Consider the following 24,247-nt stretch of genomic DNA (forward strand, 5'->3'; position numbering starts at 1 on the left):
ACTTGAAGTATTTTTCTTTTGGTGCTCCTTCTCTCTTACTCTTGGCATTCTTCATTTTTTTTATGCCTTTCCCATTCTGACATGTTTTCTTTAACTCCACTTCCTCAACAGAACCAAACTTCGTCTCCTCCTATGATATTGGCAACTTTACCTACTTCTTCTTCCGGGAAAACGCGGTAGAGCATGACTGTGGCCGGACGGTTTTCTCCCGTGCTGGGCGGGTCTGTAAGAATGACATCGGTGGCCGCTTCCTCCTGGAGGATACATGGACCACCTTCATGAAAGCCAGGCTGAACTGCTCCCGACCAGGAGAAATCCCTTTTAACTACAACGAGCTGCAGGGAACATTTTACCTGCCTGAGCTTGAGATGCTATACGGCATTTTTACTACCAATGTGTGAGTAACAAGAGATTTTACAAAAGTAACATGATAGCAAATGCACCACAACAGTATTTTTGCTGGTTATAGTTTGAAACAAATATTGTAACAAGAGGTTTATATTTAAATTTAACATTGTAGTTTTTTTAAAATATGTTTCATGAACCAAACAGAGAACCTCAAAATGTTTTGATATCAGATGAAAAATACTGACACAGATTTTTCTTTTATGTGTTTTTTGTTGCACCAATAGAATAGCTTCATGTATAATTCACAGTGAGCTTGGCATCACATTGTGAATTTGTCAGTTTTGTAGACACACCACAGCTGCATCTGCATTAACTTGGCATCTGACCTTTTTGTACCATACATATTAAGCATATCAGTTGAGAAACTTGTTGTTTTTGCAAATGTACTAAAAAGCAAATATCAAAATGCCCCCTAGCTGTGGCACTCAAAGGAACTTTCTCTAGACCTCTGCAGTACAATTGTGGTGTGGAATAGAGCTGGACAAGGTTATAAAGCCTTTTCTAAAGCTTTGGGTGTTCCCAGGAGCACAGTGGCCTCAATAATTATGAGGTGTAAAAGGACTTTCTATAGTTGGCCATTCAGCCAAGAATGGACTTGATCAGGAAGGTAACCAACAACCCAGTCACTCTAACAGCACTTCAGAAGTCCTCTGTAGAGATAGAAGAACCTGAACTCCAAGATTTAGCCATTTATGATAGTAGATAGCATGCTTGGACCTTGCCAAACAGTACTTAAAGAACTGTGAGAAAACGACAAGAAATATTTTTCATTTATTTCATTTATTCAATATTTAACTCCAAACATTATGTCTGGTGAACTCCTATGGTGAAGCATCTTTGTGGTAGCATCATACTATTGGGGTGCTTCTAGTCAACAGGGACAGACAGCAAGGATCAGAAGGAGCCAGAGTACTAGCAAAGGATGAATGATGCCAAACAGAGAGATTCTTCAAGAAAACCAGTATACTACTATACTGAGGTGGTGGTTCATCCTTTTACATTGACAATGGCCTGAATCATACTTCCAAGCAATGCAAAAGTAGCCTTTGATGAAGTTTTTGACTGATGTTGACTGGCCCAACCAAAGCCCAGACCTATACCTGTGAGCTGAAGATGGCAGTTCACAGAAACATCTATTCAATATGATAGAAAGCGTCCAGTTCCAGAGACTTGCCCAAAAGATTCATAGCTGTGATTGTTGCCAATAGGTTTCCACAAACTGAATTAAGGGAGTGAATACATTTGTAAAAAAGAATAAATGATGTTGTAAACGATAAAGCTTGTTTCCACTTTATGATTGAGGGTTATTGAGTGAAGACGAGTGACAATTTAATTCAATTTAACTCATTTAAAATAAATCTACAACACAATGAAGTTTGTACAAAGTGAAAGAATCCTGTCGCCACATACTGTATCAGAAAAATACACTGTACCGTGCATATAGAAGATGTAAAAGAGAGAGCAGATGTTTTTATAAACACCACAACCCCTACTCTTTTTTTTATATTGTCATCTTTTTTTTGTGCTTTGTCAGACTCACAAACACACATGCACACATGCACAGACTAATATTAAAAGCTGACTAATCTATTCTTTATGGTCAATGCATTCGCACTGCTGAAAAAAAGTCTTTTGAAGGGTATTGGAAACATTTCCCCCTGCAGGCACAGACTTTAATGAACAGCCGCATTGGATTATAATTCACATTACCCAAGTCTCACAGTTTGAGTTGAGAGTTAATACTCTCATTCTTTACTTTCTCTTCAGACGGAGGAGGCCAGTACTTGTTGAACCTGACAGCTTAAAAAGTCAGAGCTGTATTTCAGCCAGATCTGTACAGTTAATCAGACAAGCTAAACAGCTTAATTGTGTCCTATTGCTGCATTTGTAATCCAGTAATGACTATAACTTACACCAGAGTCTGCATCTGTCTGTCCAGTGTTTGATTTGTGTTGTTGGCTGAAGGCAGTTCAAGCATAGAGAGGCCAGCTTTACAGATACCAACAAAATTTGGTAGCAATTTTCTGCTACTGCTGCTGTGTCCTTTTCTTAATGTAAATATTCTAATACCTCTCTCTTTTTCCACCTCTGTCATCCATCATTCCCTCCATTCTCTCCTCCAACTTTGTTCCTGACATTCAGAAACAGCATTGCTGCATCTGCGGTGTGTGCCTTCAATCTCAGTGCTATATCCCAGGTTTTCAATGGACCCTTCAAGTATCAGGAGAACTCCCGGTCAGCCTGGTTGCCTTACCCCAACCCCAACCCAGACTTTCAGGTAACAAAACTTAATAATGCATTGAGCTAAATGCTAATTTATTGCTAATATCACCCAATATTAACCTAATTACAGCTCAGCTTGGTGGGGATATAGTTGATCTTGCAGGTGTTTGGATATAAACCGAAGTATAGGTCAAACTGAAATGTTCACCTGATGGTGGTGGAAGATATAAGCTCAAGAGATCAATGGAGTTATTACAGTTAATTCTGAGCAGAGCAAACATCTGTGCATAGTGTCAGTCTATACTACTGTAGGTTTGTTGAGATATTTCACATAAAGGTGAACCTCATGCTGGTGCTAGATGGAAAGTCACCAAAGTAAGTTGGTTTCATCCTCTAGAGTCCATGAACATTTGTGATATTTCAGCCTGAACCAAAGTGGTGGACCAACTGAAGGACCACGACTCTGCAGCCATGCTGCTGGCCACCATGCTTACAAATGCGGTTCATAAACATTGCACATGAATTCAGAGCTAATCTTTAATTCATCATTTGCCATTTGTTCATGCTTGGACTGAGGACCTGGCTTTTAATTTAGCTGCATGGTGTGTATCCTGGTAAATAAATGTGTTCATGCTGATGAGCCTTCCTCAGAGCATTGATGACCATCTTACACCATTCATTTCCTCTCTCTTTCTGCTTATGAACACATAAATTACAATGGTTCTTTATAAAGTCCTGTAATGTTTGCAGTGGCACCATCATTCCTTTAATATGTGTCAAACCCTTGTTCTGTGAACTGTCGTGCCTTTCTATTGAACTGTCCATGTTTTGCACAAGTACCACTTTATGTTTATACATCCTAAAAATCCAAGCACCGCCAGGGCACTTTATCGCTATTTGAGGCACCACTCAATAGTGATGACACAGAGGGAATGTTTTATTAGTAGAAGAAGTGGCTCTCAGTTGTAGCCGGCTTAGGAGATAGTGAGGGAGCTAATCCACATAGCTCCCCATGAGGGATTGAATTCCATCTGAGGTCTCGCTGCCAATGGGTGACACGCCTTGCTCCCTCACATTTCAAATCATGGGCACTTCATCATGTTTCCGTCAAGCCAGCAGATGCATGAACCATGTCCATTATGTATATGTATATGGACAAAAGTGGATGAATTGATCAAGCCTTAGAAGTTTAAGCTGGCTGCTGCTGTGCATACACTTACTGTATCTACAAGTCAGAATGTGGCTGAGTGCATTTCCCTCTTCAAGAAAAACAATTTTCATATCTGGCCAACATTGACCAGTTAGAGAGAATTAGGCTGGATGTACTGAAGGTTGATCACAGAGGGGATTCTATATAACATATGTTTTCACATGGCTGTGTTCCTCAAGGATAAAACAGCATCAGTTATTCCTCTTCATCCCCATCATTCCATGTAAGTCTCAGCACAATAGCTGCTCCTCACCGCTGGACCGATGCACACTTTATCTAGGTTTCAGTGACATCTTCATCAAGCATTTGTCAATGCTGTGGGATTAGATTTACGAGCACAGGATTTATGGCTTGCCTGTTTTTTGTTTGGTTTAGTTTTCTTTTTTTTTTCAGCCCTTTGTGCACACAAACCTGTACTGTACATGTATAAACATACACCTACAGGAGACCAGCATCCATAAAAGTCACTGACCATGTCCATTTGTACACATCTTATGTGCGCAAATACACCCACAAAATCAGGGTTATAGACTGCTGCCAAAAAATATAATTTTAACTGTGAATGCATCACTCACACTGGTCAATGATTGAGAGTTTAATTCTGTCTGTCTGCAGAAAAACTCATGTATTTGAACCACACTGAACAATCCTTCTGGGTTTTGTCAGGCTGTGAGTCATGTTCAAGGTGCATTGGGAGCTAATGTCTCTGTGTTGTGTAGGTCCACGATCACACTGTAACTGCTTAGGGTGAATGCATGAACTCAGGGTTAAAGTTCATATGTAGGAAAATAGTAAAGTTACAGTATGCTATCTAATGCAGTTCTATCTAGTGCTAGTTTTAGCAGTTTTGTTTTGTTTGCCGTATTTATGATTTGGTTTGATTTGAAGCCAAAATTAACAAAATATTATAATCAGATTTTATCAGGAGAAGCTAAAATTTTAAATAACATGGGACACATTACAAATAGAAGCCCATTTTGCACAAGCTTTCCGTAAAATAACCATATTACTCAGTGGCACTTATCCTGGCAGAGAGAAGTATGCTGATGATGTGCTGAACAGCTGAGTGTTGGATGGGCCCTCAGCCAAATTACGTCCCTCACCTTGACTGTACCGTGGAAATCACAACATCCATCTCTTTACAGATTTACTAATGTCGTAGACCCTCACTGGTCACAGTGTCTAACTTTGTCTTTGGCAGAACTGCATGCGGACACTTCAAGATTCATACACATGCATGTAATGCAAGGACAAAAAGCAAAACCCTAGACATGGGTTATTATGTACCCCACACCACACACATGCTGCACAATTTTGCTATAAGCAGGAGGCTCATTTGAGTGTTTTTTATTTCCCTGTCCTTCAGGGCTTTAATTTCCCATCTCCTGATAGGGTGAGTTCACTGATGCGTTGCACATCTCATGGAAGCCCTCCATGGTTTTCATCTTTTAGCCCAGGGAAGGCCAGGACTTGATCTGTATAAAGTATCCATTCTGTTGGTACTGTAGCTAGTCAGCAGGAACTAATCACTGTCCAAGGTCCAGTTTTCAGTGTAGTTCGATGAGGCTGTGTATGTTGCCTGGAGCAAATTTGTGCTGTTCACTTGAGATACTACGTTCAGAACAAAACACAATTTTGGGTTAGTGTAATTGTCGAGTACTGTACAACTTATTTTTGCTATCTCTGCTCTGTTTTAGTGTAGGCATATTCATTCCACAATGCTGCCCCCAACCGGGGACCTCCTTAACTGGACAGGACATGCATGCTTACTGCAACTTTACTCATTCAGCTCTGCCTCAGCACAACTGGCTTAAAGCTTTACCTGAAAAACAATGTGTTATTACAGACAGTGGCTCTATCTTTAGCTTTGCAGCATTATACCATTCAGATTATTTTACTTGAAATCTACCTATTTACAATGGCAAGTATGTGAACCTTATGGAATTTCGCTGCATTTATTTGTCATAAAACATTTTCTGATTTTCATCAGATCATCATCAAGTCAAGAGTATTAAGAAATATAATGTGTCTAAAATAATAACACAAAAAGTGTTTTTGATTTTTCATGTCTTTATAGAGAACAACCATAAAAACCTCATAGTGCTAGTGGAAAAATATGTGAACCCCTGGAATATTGTCCTGTAGTCTTGTTAAGATAATTAGTTTGGAGGTGTGGACTAGAGCTACTTTGACTGAGATAAAAGCACTCAAACGTTTTGAGTTTACTCCACACAAGAAGAATACGCTTTTGTTAGCCATGTCTCACCAGAAGGAGCTTTCAGACATCAAAAATTGCTGTAAAGAGTTACAAAGAAATTCACCAGTCTACATTTAGGCAAACAATCTACAGCCAAAGAATTGAAGGCATCACTGGAACTGGCTAACATTTGTATGCATATCATCATGAAAACATCCTCCTAATTGTAAACTATGGTGGAGGAAACATCATGATTTGGGCCTGCTTTGCTGTATCAGGGTCTGACCAGCTTGCAGTGATTGAGGGGAAGATGAATCACCAAGTGTATCAAAATAATCTTCAGCATAATGTGAGAATGTCTGTATGTCAGCTAAAACTCTGTAGAAGTTTAGTGAGGCTACAGGATAATGACCCAAAACACCAAAGGAAAAACAGAATGGCTTTAGAAAAACTAAATCTACCTTTTAGAGTGGTCAAGTCAGAGTCCAGAGCTCAACCCAAAAGAGATGCTATGGAACAACTTTAAGAAAGCCACACACGAAACATCCAAAGAATATGACAGAGCTAAAGCAGTTCTGCAGGAAGAATGCCAAAATTCCTCCTGAATAATCTGCAGGTGTGATCCATAGCTACAGGAAGTGCCTGATTGTTTGTGATTGTTGTCAATGAAGACAATGAACATTTTGTGTTATTATTTTAGGCACATTATATTTGTTCAAATCAGATCGCAATTTATGACATATTAATGCAAACCATGAAATTCGAAAAGGTTCACATACGTTTTCCTTCTTTGAAAGTGAGATGCTTATTGAAGCTGCAGTGTTTTGTAGGGTACAAGTAATTTTTACACTCTTACTTCATTCTTTTTTTTTTTAATGATGCTACATTTAGAGGGAGCGTTTTGTCAGAAATGTAATGAACTGACATAATGAAGCTCTAAAGATGGAAACATTTTTCAGGTATTAGCTTATTTTTGAGGTGAAAAAGACATATTACTATTGGGTACCAATAAAACTCACCACCACTCAATTTATATGCAGATGAGGAAAAAATCTAATAAAAAATATAACTACTTGCTCTGTCAAACTTTCATTCACTCTTCTTCCATCAGCCTTGCAGTATTGACTACAAAGACTTAAGGTTGTGAGGATAGCAAACCATTGCAAAATGTCGGCAATTCACTTTAAAGCCTTGTTCATTTAATCATTCAATCTCTCTTTTCCCTCATATGTGGTGACACAGAATCTTAAGTTTATAACAAAGCCTGAAGAGCTTGGCCTTTATTAATGCACTTAGTCAAACTGTTTTTCCTTTGCTGCTTCTCCACTTTTTATAGTGCGGTACCATCGACTCTGGTTCCTACGTGAACCTGACTGAGAGAAACCTGCAAGACGCTCAGAAGTTTTTACTAATGCATGAGGTGGTCCAGCCCGTGGTTCCTGTGCCCTACTTCATGGAGGACAATGTGCGCTTCACTCATGTGGCAGTGGATGTGGTGCAAGGAAAAGATATGCTGTTTCACATCATATACTTAGCTACTGGTAGGTTCCTAACACCATGTTTATGCATGAGGGCACGGTTTGAAAAATCAGTCTGTTTATATTTGCATGCATTATCTACCTCTACATGCTGAACATATTACTGTCTCTTTTTTCACAATTTGCATATTTTTGGGTGCTGGCTGTAATTCTGTGCCTTCTTGAAGACCTTGAAAACATATTTTTAAATCAGCTTTTTGGTATGAGTGATTGTATCCTAGTAAACTCAAGTCTTTCTCATTTCCTATTTTTACGTTTTTTGTTGTTTCAGCATTTTTTGGTTAGTTGAAAAAAGCTGATGTGCACAAACTTTGTGCACAAATTAGCATTCAGAAAAAATGAAGAAACATCTACACCATCTTGCAGAAATAAAATAGCTGAATTTTTAGTGTTAAGCGTATTCTAAATTATACCAAAGATGATTTTTACATAAGCCATGATTGTTGCTTGTACAGTCATGAAATTTGTCATTGATTGTTACAGATGAAGACTGCAGTCTTTGCACAAGAAAACAGGCCTGCAAGAAGAATAATGAAATCAATAGCTGTGAGGTTCTGAGGAGACATCAAAGCTTAGTCTTACAACATGGGTTTAGTCACTCTTTACCTCCATATGTTTGCCATATGCACTGACAGAACACACACATATCACACCACACATCACTCCCATGCAGCCCTTCACAAAGAGATTGCAAGCAGCATGAACAGCCAACAATTCTGTCAAAAGAAGACAGACGGGTAATTAATAACACACACAGACAGCTCTAATTTAACCCGTACACGTTTTGCCTGTCTGAACGGCATGGCATTGCCTGCTTATCAGGAAACTGTTTGATCATACTGGTAAGACAATGTCTGATGTTAGACTTGGCAAAGCACTCAAAACAGTATTAGCACGATGCTAGATTTGCACCAGTTTCTGTTTTGTATTATGATATAACACACAATATGGATTATACTGAACAGGATTTGAATGTAATGACCCACTTCACTGTGCTAATGTACCATAGGCCCACTGGGAAATGTCAACACGATCTTCCTGTTGTAGCGTGTGTTATTTTAGGATATCACACACACACACACACACACACACACACACACACACACACACACACACAACCTGTTCCAGTTCACTGCCTCCATGCTTGGCATCTCCCTCAAAAACTCCCCTCTCATTGTTTGCATTGTGCTGTGATCAATGTAGCGACGGACCAAAGCTGCCCACATGGCAACTTCGTCAGACACTAACCAGCCGCTAATGAAAACATCTGAAACTGTGCCAAGGCCATTGGATAGCACTCATACTGTACCTTATCGCATGCTATTATTAAAGCTTAAATGCACTCTGCTAATTGGGGACGTTGTGGAGAATCTTCACTAACTTGGGCGACAAAAAGAGTTAAATAGTAGATTTATTTTATACAAACGTGTGGCTTGCAGAAGATTTAGAGTCTGACGTTACAAGTAGTCTTATTTGTTAGCCTCTCTACACATCAAGTCCCTGCACAAAGCTGGCATATCCAGGACCAGTTTACTCCACGTTCTTACTGCCCAACACTGCTTGGGGCAGTAGTTAACTTTTACATTCCCTACATTGAACCGATTAGCAATTCACCCTTCTGGCATCACTGTGCACCTAATTACTTTTTCTTCACCAAGGGTATTACATGTATAATGGACGATGTTTGTGTTAACACTCCAAAAGAAAATCTGCCCCTAACTTGTTCTCATGGGGCATACCTTACATAACATAAAGGTCAGGACATATTCACAATGACATCGATATCCACACTCTATCAGAAATGCAAAGTTGTTTCTTCCCCTGGAAAAAAACCTTTAAAGAAGAGTAGGCCTTAAATTGTACAGGTGCTACACCAATTCTATGGTTGCCTTTACAGTACTGCATGTTAATAGCATAACCAGTGTGTAGCACGACAGCTACCACCAATCATATTGACTTGTTTCTGAGCCTTTTTGTTAAGAACTGTTTGTTGTGTGGTTCATATTGAGTTCACATCGTCACGTGTACAGTTTTTGCTCATCCAGAATCCTCTTTCAGACTATTCTATCATTGTCTTGCCTTTCCTTTCCACGACTTTCTCACCTTTTCTCTTGCAGATAAACCCGTCTTACTCTTTGTGACCAAATCCTCTCTTTCTCCTTCTCTCCTCCAGATTATGGTACTATCAGGAAAGTGCTTTCCCCACTCAATCAATCTATGGGGAGTTGCCTATTGGAGGAGATTGAGTTGTTTCCACCCAGGAAGAGGCAGCCCATCCGCAGCTTGCTGATCCTGCACAGCCGCAGTGAGCTTTATGTGGGTGTAAGAGACCAGGTCATCAAGATCCCGCTCAAGAGATGCAACTACCACAAGAGCAGAGAGTAAGTACATGCACAAACAAACACAATTAATCTCAGTGGAAAATGTCAAAAGCAAATGTGCAAACAGCAAAGTTTTAAAGCTCCCTATTCCATAAGACGCTTTTTATCTGAGAGGGCCAGGCCTCTGTATTGTTCAGGGGCCCTTGCTGAGATTTAAAACCCTGTAAATCAGCTTTTGTCTGAGCCACTGGAGGTGCCTACAGCTGCCCTCTGTCTGTCTCACTGTCCCACATTAAACCGTGTGCTTTCTGACTTTTGTGGAAAGCAGACACACATCTACAGTTGTGCTGCATATGTGTGTGCGTGTTTATCAGATATATTGAGTTTCTGTCTGTCTTGAAGACGTTCCATCAAAGAATAAATATTGGCCACGAAAACCCGAGACAGAGGCCTGGGGTGTGAAGACTCACCACAAGATTGGTATCCCATCCATCATTTCATGCAGAAAAGGATTCACACCTGCATTCCTTATCTCTCACACAATGAGCTGTTATTGGAATACACAGAAGAGTTAAGGCTTCATATTACAGCTGCGGCTCTGTGATATATGCTGCAGCCATTATGGCACTTCATCACCTCTTTTACCATTTTTTATGAGAGCCAGAAAAAACTAAACAGGAAAGAAGCAAAAACCATTCACATAGGCTGGCAGGGGGAGAGTTACTAAGTTCATCACTGACATTTCTTTGAGGTTTACCTGTTTGAAATATTAGAAGGTTGCCCGTCTTTGTTTGCCTACGTGGCTCACCAATGGGTGGTGTACAATCTGCAAGGCCCACAAGGCCCCCTGAAAGACGGGTATTAGCTTGTTCCTTCTCCCTTTCATTTTGCGCCTCAGATATCATTTTCTGTGCAGTTACAGACCTTAACCCTCTGCTTTCTGTTTGCCACCCAGACATTACGTCAGCCGCCTTGTGCGTGCAGGCTCAGTGTTTGCCTTTTATGCATTTTCATTTGGATGGATGCAGATGATCTTGTGTCCTTGCACAAGTGTACTTGTGTTTGTGTCTGCACGCAGTTCATTGTTATAAAGCCCATGGACAACTTTGCTTTCGTTTCACCATGGGTATGTCAGACTGCGCCGAAGCCTGTGGCTCTGTGATATGTCATTGTGCTGTCATTGCAGACCAACATTTGCATGACAAGAGAAACATCAGGCTTTTTATTACACTAGATAAACCACCTGAAGCAGATAGGCCTATCTTTGCTACAGTATCATCACAGTGAATATTTGTTGTGTTGATAAGCTATTTGAGTCAGATATGTATGTATGTGTGTGTGTGCATGTGTGTGCATATGCAGGACTATAATCCTGGAGCTTGCCTGAAGATTACCTGAATAATCAGTCAGCATATTGTGTTAAGACGTAATTTTAGGATGCTGATGCAATGTAAGAATTGCAGATTACAACAATGGTCTACGTTCATAAATAGAATTGAACATGTTCATCCTGCCTTTCTTATCTCTCTCTCTCTTTTTCTCTCACTTGAGTAGCTTCTCTCCTCTCTCTCTCTTCTAGGTTCATTTTCTCTCTTCTAACCTCTTCTTCCCCTCATCAAATTTTCTATCTCTATACGGAGCAGTACATCTCTTATGCCTTCCTTGCTTTGCCACTAATCTCCCTCTTCAACCTGATGTTTGATTTAATATGTGCCACAGTGCAGAGCCATCTGTGTTCACACATGACAGGTTAATAAAAGCAAACTTTTTTTCTCTCCTTTTAGAGCGTGTGTTGGGGCCAGGGACCCATACTGTGGTTGGGATCTGTTGCTGAAGAAATGCACCACCTTGGAGGAAAGTGTCAGAATGAGCCAGTGGGAGCAGAGCATCACCAAATGTCCTGTAAGTATCACTGTGCTATTCCCTCGCGTACATACAGTTCACTTGCTTGCTTCTTGTTTTGTCTTTTTTTTTTCAAGCTTTAAAGTTGGTAGAAAACACAATTATCCTTCCTAGGCCTCTATACTCACTCCCCTCTCCACATGAATTTAATACTCGTATTAATCTGTGCTCCTCGCCTCTGGAAGCTACAGCCTGTTCTGTATTCACTCCATACGCTCACAACTTACAAGCAACAGCCCCTTAAACCAGACTGAGAAACATACATATCCTTGCCAAAGAAAGGCATCTTGGGACTGAACAACTTGACTTTAAGGGAGCGGCGTGTACCCCGAGAATGATCAAGAGGCCTGCCTCAGTCATTCATCTCTGACTGCTTGTTCATTAGCAAAACAGCTCTTCCATTTATTTAACCTGCACCAAATGTAGGAGCAGTATAAGGGAGAATCATGCCTATCAACTTCAGCATGGCTCTGCTTCTTTTTCATAATTTTTAAGTCAGTCACAGCAGAGACCGCTGTGTGCCTCCGTAGCTTTTTATGTGGCTTTGTGTTCAGAAGACTAGTTGGCAGCCAAGCTACTAAGCACCCAGTGGCATCTGTCACCAGAGCATTGGCAGAAACTTGGCTAACACTACATCCACATATAAATTCAGACATATTCACAGATATGTACAATCATGTGCAAACACAGGCACACAAATAGTTATTTTGCCAGGTCACAGTTGCAGCTTTTTTTTTTCAAATGCTGATAATCATTTCTATAGTCACTACTTAATAAAACACTTTCACTTTTCATTTTCCAAAATGTAAAAGTGTTGCTTTAAGTGTTGGCTCCAATCAAAGATAACATCCATGTTTTCAGCAGCAGTGAAGCCACCAGTCCTTTAGTTTTGATGTATTTTCAGGTGGCCACACACCACTGCCCACACCACTGATGGGATATGTATTTACGCACCTAACCTTGGTCTAACCAAGTCCAATCCATTTAGAGTAAGCATGAATTAACTTTGGCTGTAATATTTTGTATGCTGACAGAGAGAAATGGTTGCACAATGTAGGTTCTGAAGCCAGACCAGAAAATTATCTGCTTGCAACAATTCAATGCCAAGACCTGAAAACTAACAGTTACAGGTTCACTCCCCACGAATCCATTAACAGTTTCCAAAACGTTGGCTGAATGTCTGCTCTGTTGCTTTTTTCTGCAAAGTGGAAGTGTGATACTGGAGGCTAGTCAAGGGTGTGCACACCAAGCTGTGTTGGTTAGGCAGAGATAGGGGACGCGCTTTGCCAACCTATTAACAAAAGAACAAACTACACGGAAAAGAGGAAAAATAAGTGTCTCTGTAGTTGGAATGTAGCAGGCTTAGTCATTTTCATGTGTGTTTTGTCTAAGCTTTCTTTTCAGGTAAAATAGGAATTTCAACTCAATAAATATTTTTTTTCAAAGGGGCCCAGCTTTTCTAAAAGTAATTTTATTCAACCATCAGTCTGAAAGCATGATTATACTGTATTTTTTTATATTGCAAAAAGAGAGAGCTGTGGAATTATTGGTCTGTGAAAAAGAAATTATTTCTTTGTATAATAAATACAGTGGCATGAAAAAGTATGTAAACCTTTTGGAATTTCATGGTTTTCTGCATTATGCTGTCATAAAATGTGATCTGGTCTTCATCTAAGTCGAGAGTATTAACAAATATAATGTGCCTAAAATAATAACACAAAATCTGATCTTTCATGTCTTTATTAAGAACGACCACAAAAACCTCATAGTGCTAGTGGAAAAACTGTGTGAAGATCACATCACATTTTATGAAAAATGAATGCAGAAAAATTCCACGAGGCTCACATTCTTTTTCTTGCCTCTGTATAAAACATGAGTGGTTTTTGTACAGTTTCTGGTGTGTCCTCTCCTTTTAACCTTCTAACATAATTTTAACAAAAGCAATTATGCATCCATTTCACATCAATATTAATTTATTCAGAAATGTATACACAGCATTGATAAAGTTGTATGCGTGAATCATAACATTTAGTGTCAGCTATAAATCAGGTTGTTTGCTTTGTAGGCTGTCTGTCTCAGCAGACCCCCCCCCCACCCATCCCACCCCATTCAGGCCTACAGCAGAGTTCAATTACTCACGGAGCAGAGGGCAGATGTTATTTCTGCCTCTGTCAAAGCAGCTGATAATCACGCTCTCTCATCTTCCCATGTGAAAGTGTTCTTTGCATTTGCAAACCACCCTGAAATGTAGCAGAACCATGGTTTGTGTTTCCAGGACCTCAGTACTGGCTCATGTAATATCAGAGGCTCCCTGTTTTATTCTGTTTCGCTTCCAATGTCTATTTATGCAGCCACTTTTATTTCCTCATATGTCTGTTATTTCAGTGTGTCCGTTCATAGCTTTCATTTGCCTTTCACAATCTCTTTTCTGCTGTTCAGAATTCTCATCAAATCCCCAGACAGTTTTCCTATCTCCACATGTTTACAGCATATTTTTGTCTCCTTAACTGCACAATTTTGGATGTGCTACAGATGATGTAATGAAGGTATTTTTACATCTATTTAAGGAAAATTGATTTGGGTTTGCATCCATCGTAGCCGTGGGCCGCGTTTCCCAGAGCAACACATTCCTGAGAGCACAAGTCTAATGCAATGAGTGGTTTCTGAGAAAGACCATTACTCTCATGTTTTATTTTTGGCCCTTTTTGTTCCTAACAGATTCGTAATGTGACAGTCGATGGAGGCTTTGGTGCCTGGTCAGGCTGGTCTACATGTAGCCATAATGATGGCGGCAGTGCAGGGTCTTGTCTGTGTCGGACTCGAGCTTGTGATAACCCTGCTCCTCAGTGCGGTGGCCAGCAGTGTTATGGGATCAGTGTGGAGGTGGCCAACTGTTCAAGGTAAATTCTTTAACCACAAAACATCTGCAAATATTGCTTTTGGCTTTATCGGCGGTCTCTCCATTGGCAGTACATGTCTATTGATGGATATAGAGAGTTAATAAAAGATAAGTTAATTAATTCCCAGCAACCACACACCTCGTCATTAGCAATGCATGTGTGATAAATTGGTCCATGTTGCATATTTAGCATCAGTTATTTGGGGATGAGTGTTGATTGGATATTGTTTTTATACTCTCTCAGCTGAAAAGTTGTTGATTTTAACACTCAGAGTTAAAACTGACATGTTGCTGCTGTGCACAACTCAGCTGCCTGCTGCCAACAGCACATGTGAACATATTCTTCAAAACCTGATAAGCTTTGTGAGTTCTGAATGGAGAATATTAGATAGTAGAATATTGGAGTTATTGCTTACAGTACGGTACTTAATATTTGAATATATATTTTATAATTGTCTGAAACTAATGAGATTTGCTTATCACAAGTTATCAGAAACTGCATTAAAGAGTTTATCTGATTAATAGTAAAAAGAAGAAACATTTAAAAGACATTTAATTTGTAGTTTAATAAGCAATAATGGTTTTGTATATTATCTTTATACAACTTGTGATGAAGCAACTTGTTTGAGATATAGGTTTATAACATTCACCTGTTTACCTATTCACCTCCTTGTTTAACTCACTCAGAACAAGAACACTATACAGAGTTATACCTCCATAGCAGTGTTTTTTTTTTTCTTTATAAATATTAATTTTACCTTATAGTTTGGTCTTGGCAACATCACAGTGCTGAATGTGAAGGTCTTGCCCTTCATTTGTGCATGCAATGAGAAATTGATTCTCAGCCAATGCTTTTATTTCTTCACAAACAAAACATCTGGCAGAAAAAAGACCAATGTCTTCTGTGACTGTAAAGTGCACTTCTTCACTGTAGTTATACTGTATGTTTGCAATTAGGTTTATTTACACCCCCAAAATCTGAAAAACATGACACGTCTTCCAAATGAAAACCATATTCTGAGTCTTTCAATGGAGGAGCTTCTCTCATGGTGTCGTCAACTCCTGTGATTCATGTGACTTAATAATTGATGTCTTCTGGCTATAATCTTGTTATTTTGACTTTTACAGCACCATCTACCTCTCTATCAGTGCCTAAAGTAACTTTGACTGATGTTGCACTTTCCACCTCCATAGAAATGGAGCTTGGACTCCCTGGACTGCCTGGTCTCCTTGCAGCACCAGCTGCGGCATTGGCTTTCAGGTTCGTCAACGCTCCTGCAGCAACCCAACTCCTCGCCATGGAGGAAGAGTGTGTGTGGGCCAGAACCGTGAAGAGAGGTATACTTTCACAGATTTACGCACACATTAGCATCTAACCGAAAACAAATACATACTGTACGTACATGTTTGTTAATTTGTATTCTGTGCATGTGAAAGACACAACAAAAGCAACATCACTCTATTATTCGCAACCTGGAGTTGCAGGTTGCAAAGATGACTTTCACTGTGACTTTTTCTGTTCTTTTATTCTCTCCTCACTTCTGTCCAACTTCATGACAACCAATTAAGGAATGAGTGGGATAGGCCTGTGCTTGGATAATTATCTGGCTTTCACACACAGACCATGTCTGTGTTTTGAAGCTTTGGAGGCTTTGGCGTAGAATAATCGCCTTTAAAAGATGTTTGTGTGGTTTCTAAGCAACCCTCTAGGCCTGAAAAAAATTCAGTTTTCAAGGAGAGGGAATGTGAAGTAGGACAATAAGACGTATAAAGCAGCCCAGGTAAAAGGTTTGTCTCTGAGTTTATTCTGATTGTCTAAAAGTTTAGTTCAGTGTTTGCCAAATCAAAAAGACACTTAGAAAGGCACTGAAAATTACTGGTTATATATCATTATCAGCTCCACCTTTATGAAGCTCTTTCTTAATGAACTGAGGCATTCTTCCCTTGTGTTTACGGTGTCTTTGTTAACCAAGCTGATGTGTTTTCATCCAAATGCTGCCGTTCACCAGAAGTGGAGGCAGAAAAAGTGCAAATAAATACAGTTCAGAGAGCACAGGGGAAAAAGAGGAGAGAAATAAATTGTTAGCAATTGTTGCCATGGAAACTGAAACAGCATCGCCACAGACGAGTAATTGGATACAGCCTTCAAGGATGAACCTTATATTGCATCCTTTTTTCCCTCCGCACTTTTTCATTTCCTCTCTCCCTCCTCCTCCTACCTTCCCTTTTTCATGGTCCTGGTGGAGAAGTCCTTTTTTCAAGGACTGCTCCAATAGGAGCTCTGAGGGAAATATATGGAGTGACCAGCAAAGCCCAGTTACTCATGAACCACACCAAAAAAAATGCTGGCTGGCACTAAAGACCACAGGAGGCCAGAAGCAGGTTTTACCACCCCCACTCTTTTTCTCTCTGAGCTTTAATCTCTTTTGTTTCATCTCCCCTTCTGGCTCTCAGTGCTTGCTCTGTTCAGCTATTTAAAACACCTTGGGCCGGTTAGGGGCCAACTGTGAGGGCTGGAAAAGGATCTTTGTAAGGAAACAGCAAGAGAATAGTGTTGTGTGTGTGTGTGTGTGTGTGTGTGTGTGTGTGTGTGTGTGTGTGTGTGTGTGTGTGTGTGTGTGTGTGTGTGTGGGAGACAGTGAGAAAAAGAGAGTCAGACAAATGAACAGTAAGGCAGAAAGATAGAAAGAGAATGTGTTAACAGATGAATTATGCTGCGTCAGTTAGAGTCTGCCTGAGGCAGAAAAAGATAAGCTGGAGATGCTATATGTTTGTGTGTGTGTGTGTGTGTGTGTGTGTGTGTGTGTGTGTGTGTGTGTGTGTGTGTGTGTGTGTGTGTGTGTGTGTGTGTGTGTGTGTGTTTTTATTGTGTAACCAGTCCAAAAACGTCCAACACATCTGTCGTTTATAGGTGTGCAAGTGTGAAATAGGTGAAACTGTCTGTGCAAGCTATACTACAAATGACATGAAAAAGACTGGCACTGGCAACGATTCTTTTAATGCCGTGAAGATTTGTATTTTACGGACCACAGACTTCTTTTCTTTTCTGTTGTCTGTGTCAGCTAGCTTTGTTCATCCCATGTTGCCTTGAGTAGCCTGTTTAGATGAATGCACAGTCCTTATGTTCCCCAATGCATGCAAACAGCATAGTGTGAGCTCATATGTACACAGACACATATTTACAAAACTAAAAGGACCCAAAAGCCAAAGCTACTTTTCTGCATCTGGTGTAGCCAATAGGCTTCCAATACGTTTGGCCCTTATTGGTTGCAGCAGGCAGAGCTTTTAAAGATAAAGCAAATGTTCTGAAACCAAAACCTACGGGCTTAAATCTGGCTGGTTAATGCCTGCATTAATGATCCTTCTGTTGGTATTTCCCTCAGCATATCCACATCGTCCATATTGCTTGCTCAGCCTATAGCAAGTAATTAGCAGTATTTAGTTTGATCGGCAGTGTGTTTTTGGAGAGGAGAGAAAAGCGTAAGTTAAAGATTGATTGAACACTGACTTGTCTGAAATGATTAAAGCTTGTATGATGATGAATTTGAAGCTCTAAATCTACTTTGTATTGATCGTGGCAGTCTTTTATTGTGCTGTTAGGCAAGAAAAACCCTGCGTGCATGGATATCTGTGTGTGTTTGTGTGTGTGTGTGTGTGTGTGTGTGTGTGTGTGTGTGTGTGTGTGTATGTGTGTGTATGTGTTTGTATATCTTTCCTATTCTCTCAGGCATGTGCTAGATTGTGATTTGTACTCGTCCTCACTTCTCCACACTCCTCCTCCCAACTGTATCATCCCACAGATTAGCAAAAGTGGAAAAGAACACACTGCTCTAAGGATTTTTACAACCAGAGTATACAGAATGTAGCTTTTGATTTTACATGAACAATAGCAGACTATTTGGGATTAGTACCATGGAAGGATCCATCCTGAGCCTCTTGAGTAAGGGTATAAAGTTAAAACTAATTTAGCGCAAGAAGACTCAAAAGACAGCCTTGTGCCGAAACACAACAAAACAGCAATAAAAGCAATTTTATAGTATGTGTAAAAGTTATAAAACAAATTATATGGCTCTAATAAGGCTGGCAATCAGATGTCGTTCTTGTGTAATGAAGACTGACTGGGTATTTTAGACATGGCAGTAATCCTGTCTTGTTAAACGATGTAATTAGAGATGATGCATGCATCTTTGTGGCTTTTTTAATAGGCTATGTCAATGAATTATGCAAAGTGCATATGCATGTTCATTACACTTTCAAGATATTATTTTGTAAAATGTTTTTTATGCAACACTGGCCAGCGCACCATGCACTCATATACTTCACATCTGTCTCTTGTGGTCCATTGGCTCTGATGTTTAGACCCACAGTGCACCAGGTTCTGTGCACTGCATAGCCACATCAAAGAGATATGTTAGGATAGTAAAAGTTTGCTTTAAGTTTGTTTGCAGATTTCCAATGTGGCGGGGACTCTGTGAAGCTACTTTAGTTCAGTGGCAAGGTTTTGAAAGTGACATCTTTAGAGACCTTCACATATAATTGTAGTGCTCTTTCAGTTAAAGTAGCTATTCCATTTTCCCCAGACAATACTACCATGCATGATCCATTTGAGTCTAATATGTATCTAGTACTCAGTATCCAGTATGAGTGATGCTCTTTTAGTAAAGTTTCCAATCTGCCTCATGTCACCGCTCTCGCTGAGAGAGTTGGAACACATCTCACAATCCAGTAATTACTTAATGCTGCACCAATATTTTTATTTAGGTAACAATAGATCAAGTGTCATTCATATTGACAAAACCATCATTATCACCCAACTCTACCGCTCCCCTCAGTTGTGAGAGTATTTTTTAGCATCTTTCAGTTTATTAAGATTTTCAGGCCTGCATCTTTAATGCTTTTGTGTATCTCAGCAGCCCACTATCCATCAACAACAGGCAGATTTTTTATTGAAAAAGTTCAAATAATGCACATCCAGGGTAGACTATCGGCCTAGCATGCAAGTTGGAACCTAGCTACTGAACATAATAGAGTATTTAGCAGCTTTAATGGAAACATATTTCTCCCATTAAAAACCAAAACAGAGTTTAAACATGAGTAAGTATTAGAATTAGTCACTCAGGTGGCCAGAAACTACTTGAAATGGATGCTTATGTTCCACTGTGTCTACTAAATGTGTAAAGATACAGCTGTTTGCTAACATATTCTATCATAGCAACAACAATATTCATTAAGAACAGCAAGTTGCTAATATGTGACTATTGTGTCTACAGCTTGTTACTTCAAGTAAGATCAGAAAATCAATGCTACTTTCATGTAAATATGAAGCTACAGCCAGCAGGTAGCTAAAATGTTAAACTATTAATTAAACCTCATATACAGTATCCCATAAATATGCAGGGCCGAATTTGGATAAATGGAATAAATAACAGCTCAGGAGCTTCAACACTTTATTTGTATAATCACTTTTTTCTTATTTATTGGATTTTTGGCTCCCTTTTGTTTGTGTTTTTTTGGTTTTTTTTTCTCAAGTCTCTCGTGAAGAATAGATTTGATTTAGGTAATTAAATAAAGAAACATTCTCATTCCCTGTGGTCATTGTTTTTCCTTCTTAGGTACTGTAATGAACACCTGCCCTGCCCGCCTCATGTCTACTGGTCGGCCTGGTCGGCATGGGAACGCTGCACCGTGCCTTGCGGCGGAGGCATCCAGTCACGACGCAGAACTTGTGAGAACGGTAACGACTGTCCTGGGTGTGGTCAGGTATGTCACAGAAAACAATCGCTCTCAAATGCACCATCTGTCTTTCTCGCAGTCAGTTCATTGTTCAGGAACTCAAGCTAAACCATTCTATGCAATGAATAGGGAGTAGTGATGAAACTGGAACATCTTACACAGCCAAATCCCCTGGCTATATTTAAACAGTGGCAGCAGCCATCAGATTTATTACCAAGACCTATTTAATACTACACACACACATACAGTAATCACTTCACATATGAACAGGCTTATTTTCTGCCACAGAGATCTCTCCAAAGCATGGATGATGCAAGGAAGTGTTGAAATACAAGCATTCTCCTTGTTGACAGGATGATGTGATGCTCATGTTATTTCTGGTGTTGTTTTCACGCACACACACGCACAAGCACACGCACAAACACACAACCCTCCTCATCCACAGTGCTGGTAAAAATAAGAGAGAATGAGCATGATAGCTGTAGCTTCTTGTGTCCCCCTTGGAAATGGATTAAAGAATATGGGTCAGGGCCTTGTGGATGCATGGGATTTTTCAAGTGTGTTTATGTTTGTTTGTTTGTGGATTTTCTTTCTTCGCAAATCTTGGATGGTCTATGGACAACGCTGAGCCTCAAACTTATTTTTTTTTAATGACAAGTTTGGATTTATAGTTTCTGAATAAGATTATAATTGGGATTACACACACACACACACACACACCGCATTTATGCTACTGGGTCTGCGTATTAGTAAATATGTGCACAGTATCTGTAGGTATGTGCAATAAACACTGGCATTTACTGTGTTAAATATAAATGATGTTTTAAGACTTTTTTTTATATGCCAAATGCTGAAAAAACAACAACCGAAATCACATTTAGATGAAAAATCACATCCCACAGCTTGTGTAATGGTTCATTGCAAATCTAAATAACACACAGACAGAATTATGAAACAGCCCACTCAAGGCCTCGCAACCTCAAGAACATATATGGTATGTGATAATTACCCATGACACATTAGTAGCTGCAAAACACCCAAATGAAAAGAGTGACCTCCCATTAAGTTGCAATTTAGCAGGCTTACCACATCATCTGCTGCTATGTGTACCTACCCACTCTTTAGCTGTCACACACAAATATTCTCTCCTGATGGCAGCTGTCTTAATTCTGTCATGGCACAGCGACAGTTATCTTCACAGAAACATCCTGGGAATGCATCAGCATTCCTAGAGGAGCTCAGTTCAGAAAAGGAAACGGATGGCCAACATGAGGGAATCTCTGTTCCTCTTAACTGCTGTTTCCAAGACTGAACGCCTGTCTTTCATTGTTGATAGAATGTATTTTGGGTATCCTGAATTATCTTCTTTTTCTCTTCTGGAGACAAGCAAGGGCTGAGTGAATAGACATATAAGATACATTTTTATTGGTGTCAGGAGAAGGCATAGTCTGGTAGTGACATACTAGAGAGGGCTGAGTCAGGTCAGTTGAAAAACATGTCTTATACAAAACAACTTTTTTGACACTGTTATTGTTGCTGTTGCTCATGGATATTTTTTTGCTCTGTTTGTTTCCTCGTTGACTTCTTGTCTTCCAACACTGCAGCATTGACTTAATTGGGGCTGTCCTGGCCACCAGTGTCGTAATTACATGGGCACCTTCTCCTTCCATGGAAAGGCTATTTGGACAGCATGGCTGACTTGTTGTATATAGAGCTGTATATTTACTTAGACCAAAGAAACATTTGCTGTACTTATTTTAAGCTCTGAGAAGGTGCTTAATTGCACAGCTTAGTGTAACAATTGCCTCAATGCACTTAAAGCCCATAAAGTGGTGTTTGAGGGAATTTGCATCCACCTTTCCAGTGAAAATGGTTATAAAAAACAATGTGATGGAGTTCTTTGTCTGCCTGTGTTCTCTTCCCCTGGACAGATCCATGTTTAATTAAACAGAGGGAGACCACACACACATTCACACATAATTACACACACACACACAAAGCAGCTTCTGTCATGAGAGCTACTTTTTAAGCCCAGACACCCTTCAGAGACCTGAAAAGATGAACACTGTGTACGTATGTCCCAGCTGGTTGGATTTTGGATCCAGTTGCGAGTTGGTAAAATACTGGGGTTCACTAAACTCCATGGCCAAAAAAATCTCTTGCTTATGCTTTAATTTTAGTTATTGTTTTGTTTAGTTTTCATTTGACTAAATATCTATCCACCATCTAAAATTTTAATGTAAAAACTAACATTTTTGATAACTTGAGAAGGACTAGTGCTCCCAGATTTTATACTATATGTTATCCTGATTCTTCCTCTTACCCAGATAACATTAAGTGTGCTTTGCATGCAAAAAAAAAACTGATTTATTTAAGTGGTATTCACTGAATGTTAAATAATTACTATTAGTTTTACTGTGATAGTTTCACTTCTGCAGCTGCAGCACAGCACCCTAGTGAGGAACAAACACAGCGAAACGAAAAATTAATCAGAGCCAGGGTTAATGAATGCTACAGAGCAGTGATTAAATATGTGGTGAAAGCCCTGCAACCCTTTAGCACAGCAGAACGTCCATGATTTGTAAATCAGTACTGGGGCCTGTACACTGTTTACTGTATAGCGCACGTGTGTGTGTGTGTGTGTGTGTGTGTGTGTGTGTGTGTGTGTGTGTGTGTGTGTGGGTTCATATTTACCTGTCAGGATTGATATCACTGCAGCCACTGTTGATCATCTCCAGGTGTTAGTGAGACATTAATCAACCGTGAGCTAACATCTGCTACGGGTATTACAGAGATGTCAGTCAGAGAATATTAACTTTTGGAACTTGTTTTGGAAAGAAGCACTGCACTTGACCATGCCCATCTCCTGCAGCGATATAGGTGGTCAACATTCCCAACATGCTGCAAAGTGAATCCCTGAACGGAAAATCTATTCAGTTCTTACTTTCCTGTGAGTCTCTATTGATCCCCGAAGCTACATTTTCTCAGTTTGCACACTCTCCACGGGACGCTCCCAGCACAGAGACCAAGACTGGATAAGTCAGGTGAAGATACTAGGAATTTAGGTTAAGGACGCTTCACTTGAAACAAAAGTGTCTCTACTCATTATGCAACCCTAAAAGCAAAATGTTGCCACTGCCATGATTAAAAGAACAAACTCTCAAGGTGTTTCCCATCAAAATGCCCTATTGTTGCCCTGCGTGTCATTGCCTTGAGCCTCAGCAGTGTTATCACCAGGGAAGTATTTAGTCCTGATGTGTTGTGTGCGTCATTTTGCTGATGCAAAAGGCCACATGACTGCAACTTCATCAGTCTGACCCTGGTCCATGCAGCAGTGCTCCATCTCTCTAGTTTCACTGTATCTGCATTACAGGCTTGAATCCCCCAGAGGTGCCAGTGAAATCTGGGCTGGAAATAAACAAGCTAGGCTCTGGTGGCCCAGCAGTGATTTACTGTACCACAAGTACAGTGCTTAGCTTCATCTTCTCCTGTGTGATGACTGGAAAACTTAAAAAAGAGAGAAGTCAAGTCAAGTAGCCTTGATTAAACTGAAGGAAAGACTCTTTTTTTCCAAACAATGAAGAAATAAGAAATATATATAATATATATATTATATATATATATATAGTATATATATATAATATATATAGTTTAGGTCTACTGAATGATATTATTTATTAAAAGGAAGAAATTTGTGAGAAAAAAATATAATTCTGCAACCCTTTGTATGCAGTTCAAACAATAACAACATTTTAAGCATTTATTTTTTGTTAGGCGACAGATTTATCAGAAATTAGAGCTACAGTAATTGTTTGG

At 39.7% G+C, this 24,247-nt stretch overlaps 1 protein-coding gene across 1 annotated transcript in view; it reads left to right on the plus strand.

Moving 5' to 3' along the window:
* sema5a (sema domain, seven thrombospondin repeats (type 1 and type 1-like), transmembrane domain (TM) and short cytoplasmic domain, (semaphorin) 5A) overlaps window positions 1-24,247 on the plus strand; it is a 110,920-nt gene that overhangs the window by 57,696 nt on the left and 28,977 nt on the right. The window contains exons 8-15 of the mRNA XM_026364488.1: window positions 112-397; window positions 2,551-2,686; window positions 7,375-7,579; window positions 9,750-9,957; window positions 11,682-11,799; window positions 14,518-14,699; window positions 15,893-16,036; window positions 20,311-20,458. Of these exons, the coding sequence (XP_026220273.1) occupies window positions 112-397; window positions 2,551-2,686; window positions 7,375-7,579; window positions 9,750-9,957; window positions 11,682-11,799; window positions 14,518-14,699; window positions 15,893-16,036; window positions 20,311-20,458 (1,427 nt within the window). The remainder of the gene's footprint in view (window positions 1-111; window positions 398-2,550; window positions 2,687-7,374; window positions 7,580-9,749; window positions 9,958-11,681; window positions 11,800-14,517; window positions 14,700-15,892; window positions 16,037-20,310; window positions 20,459-24,247) is intronic.

This window comes from Anabas testudineus, chromosome 2 (assembly GCF_900324465.2).
Source record: "Anabas testudineus chromosome 2, fAnaTes1.2, whole genome shotgun sequence".
NCBI classification, from domain to species: Eukaryota; Metazoa; Chordata; class Actinopteri; order Anabantiformes; family Anabantidae; genus Anabas; species Anabas testudineus.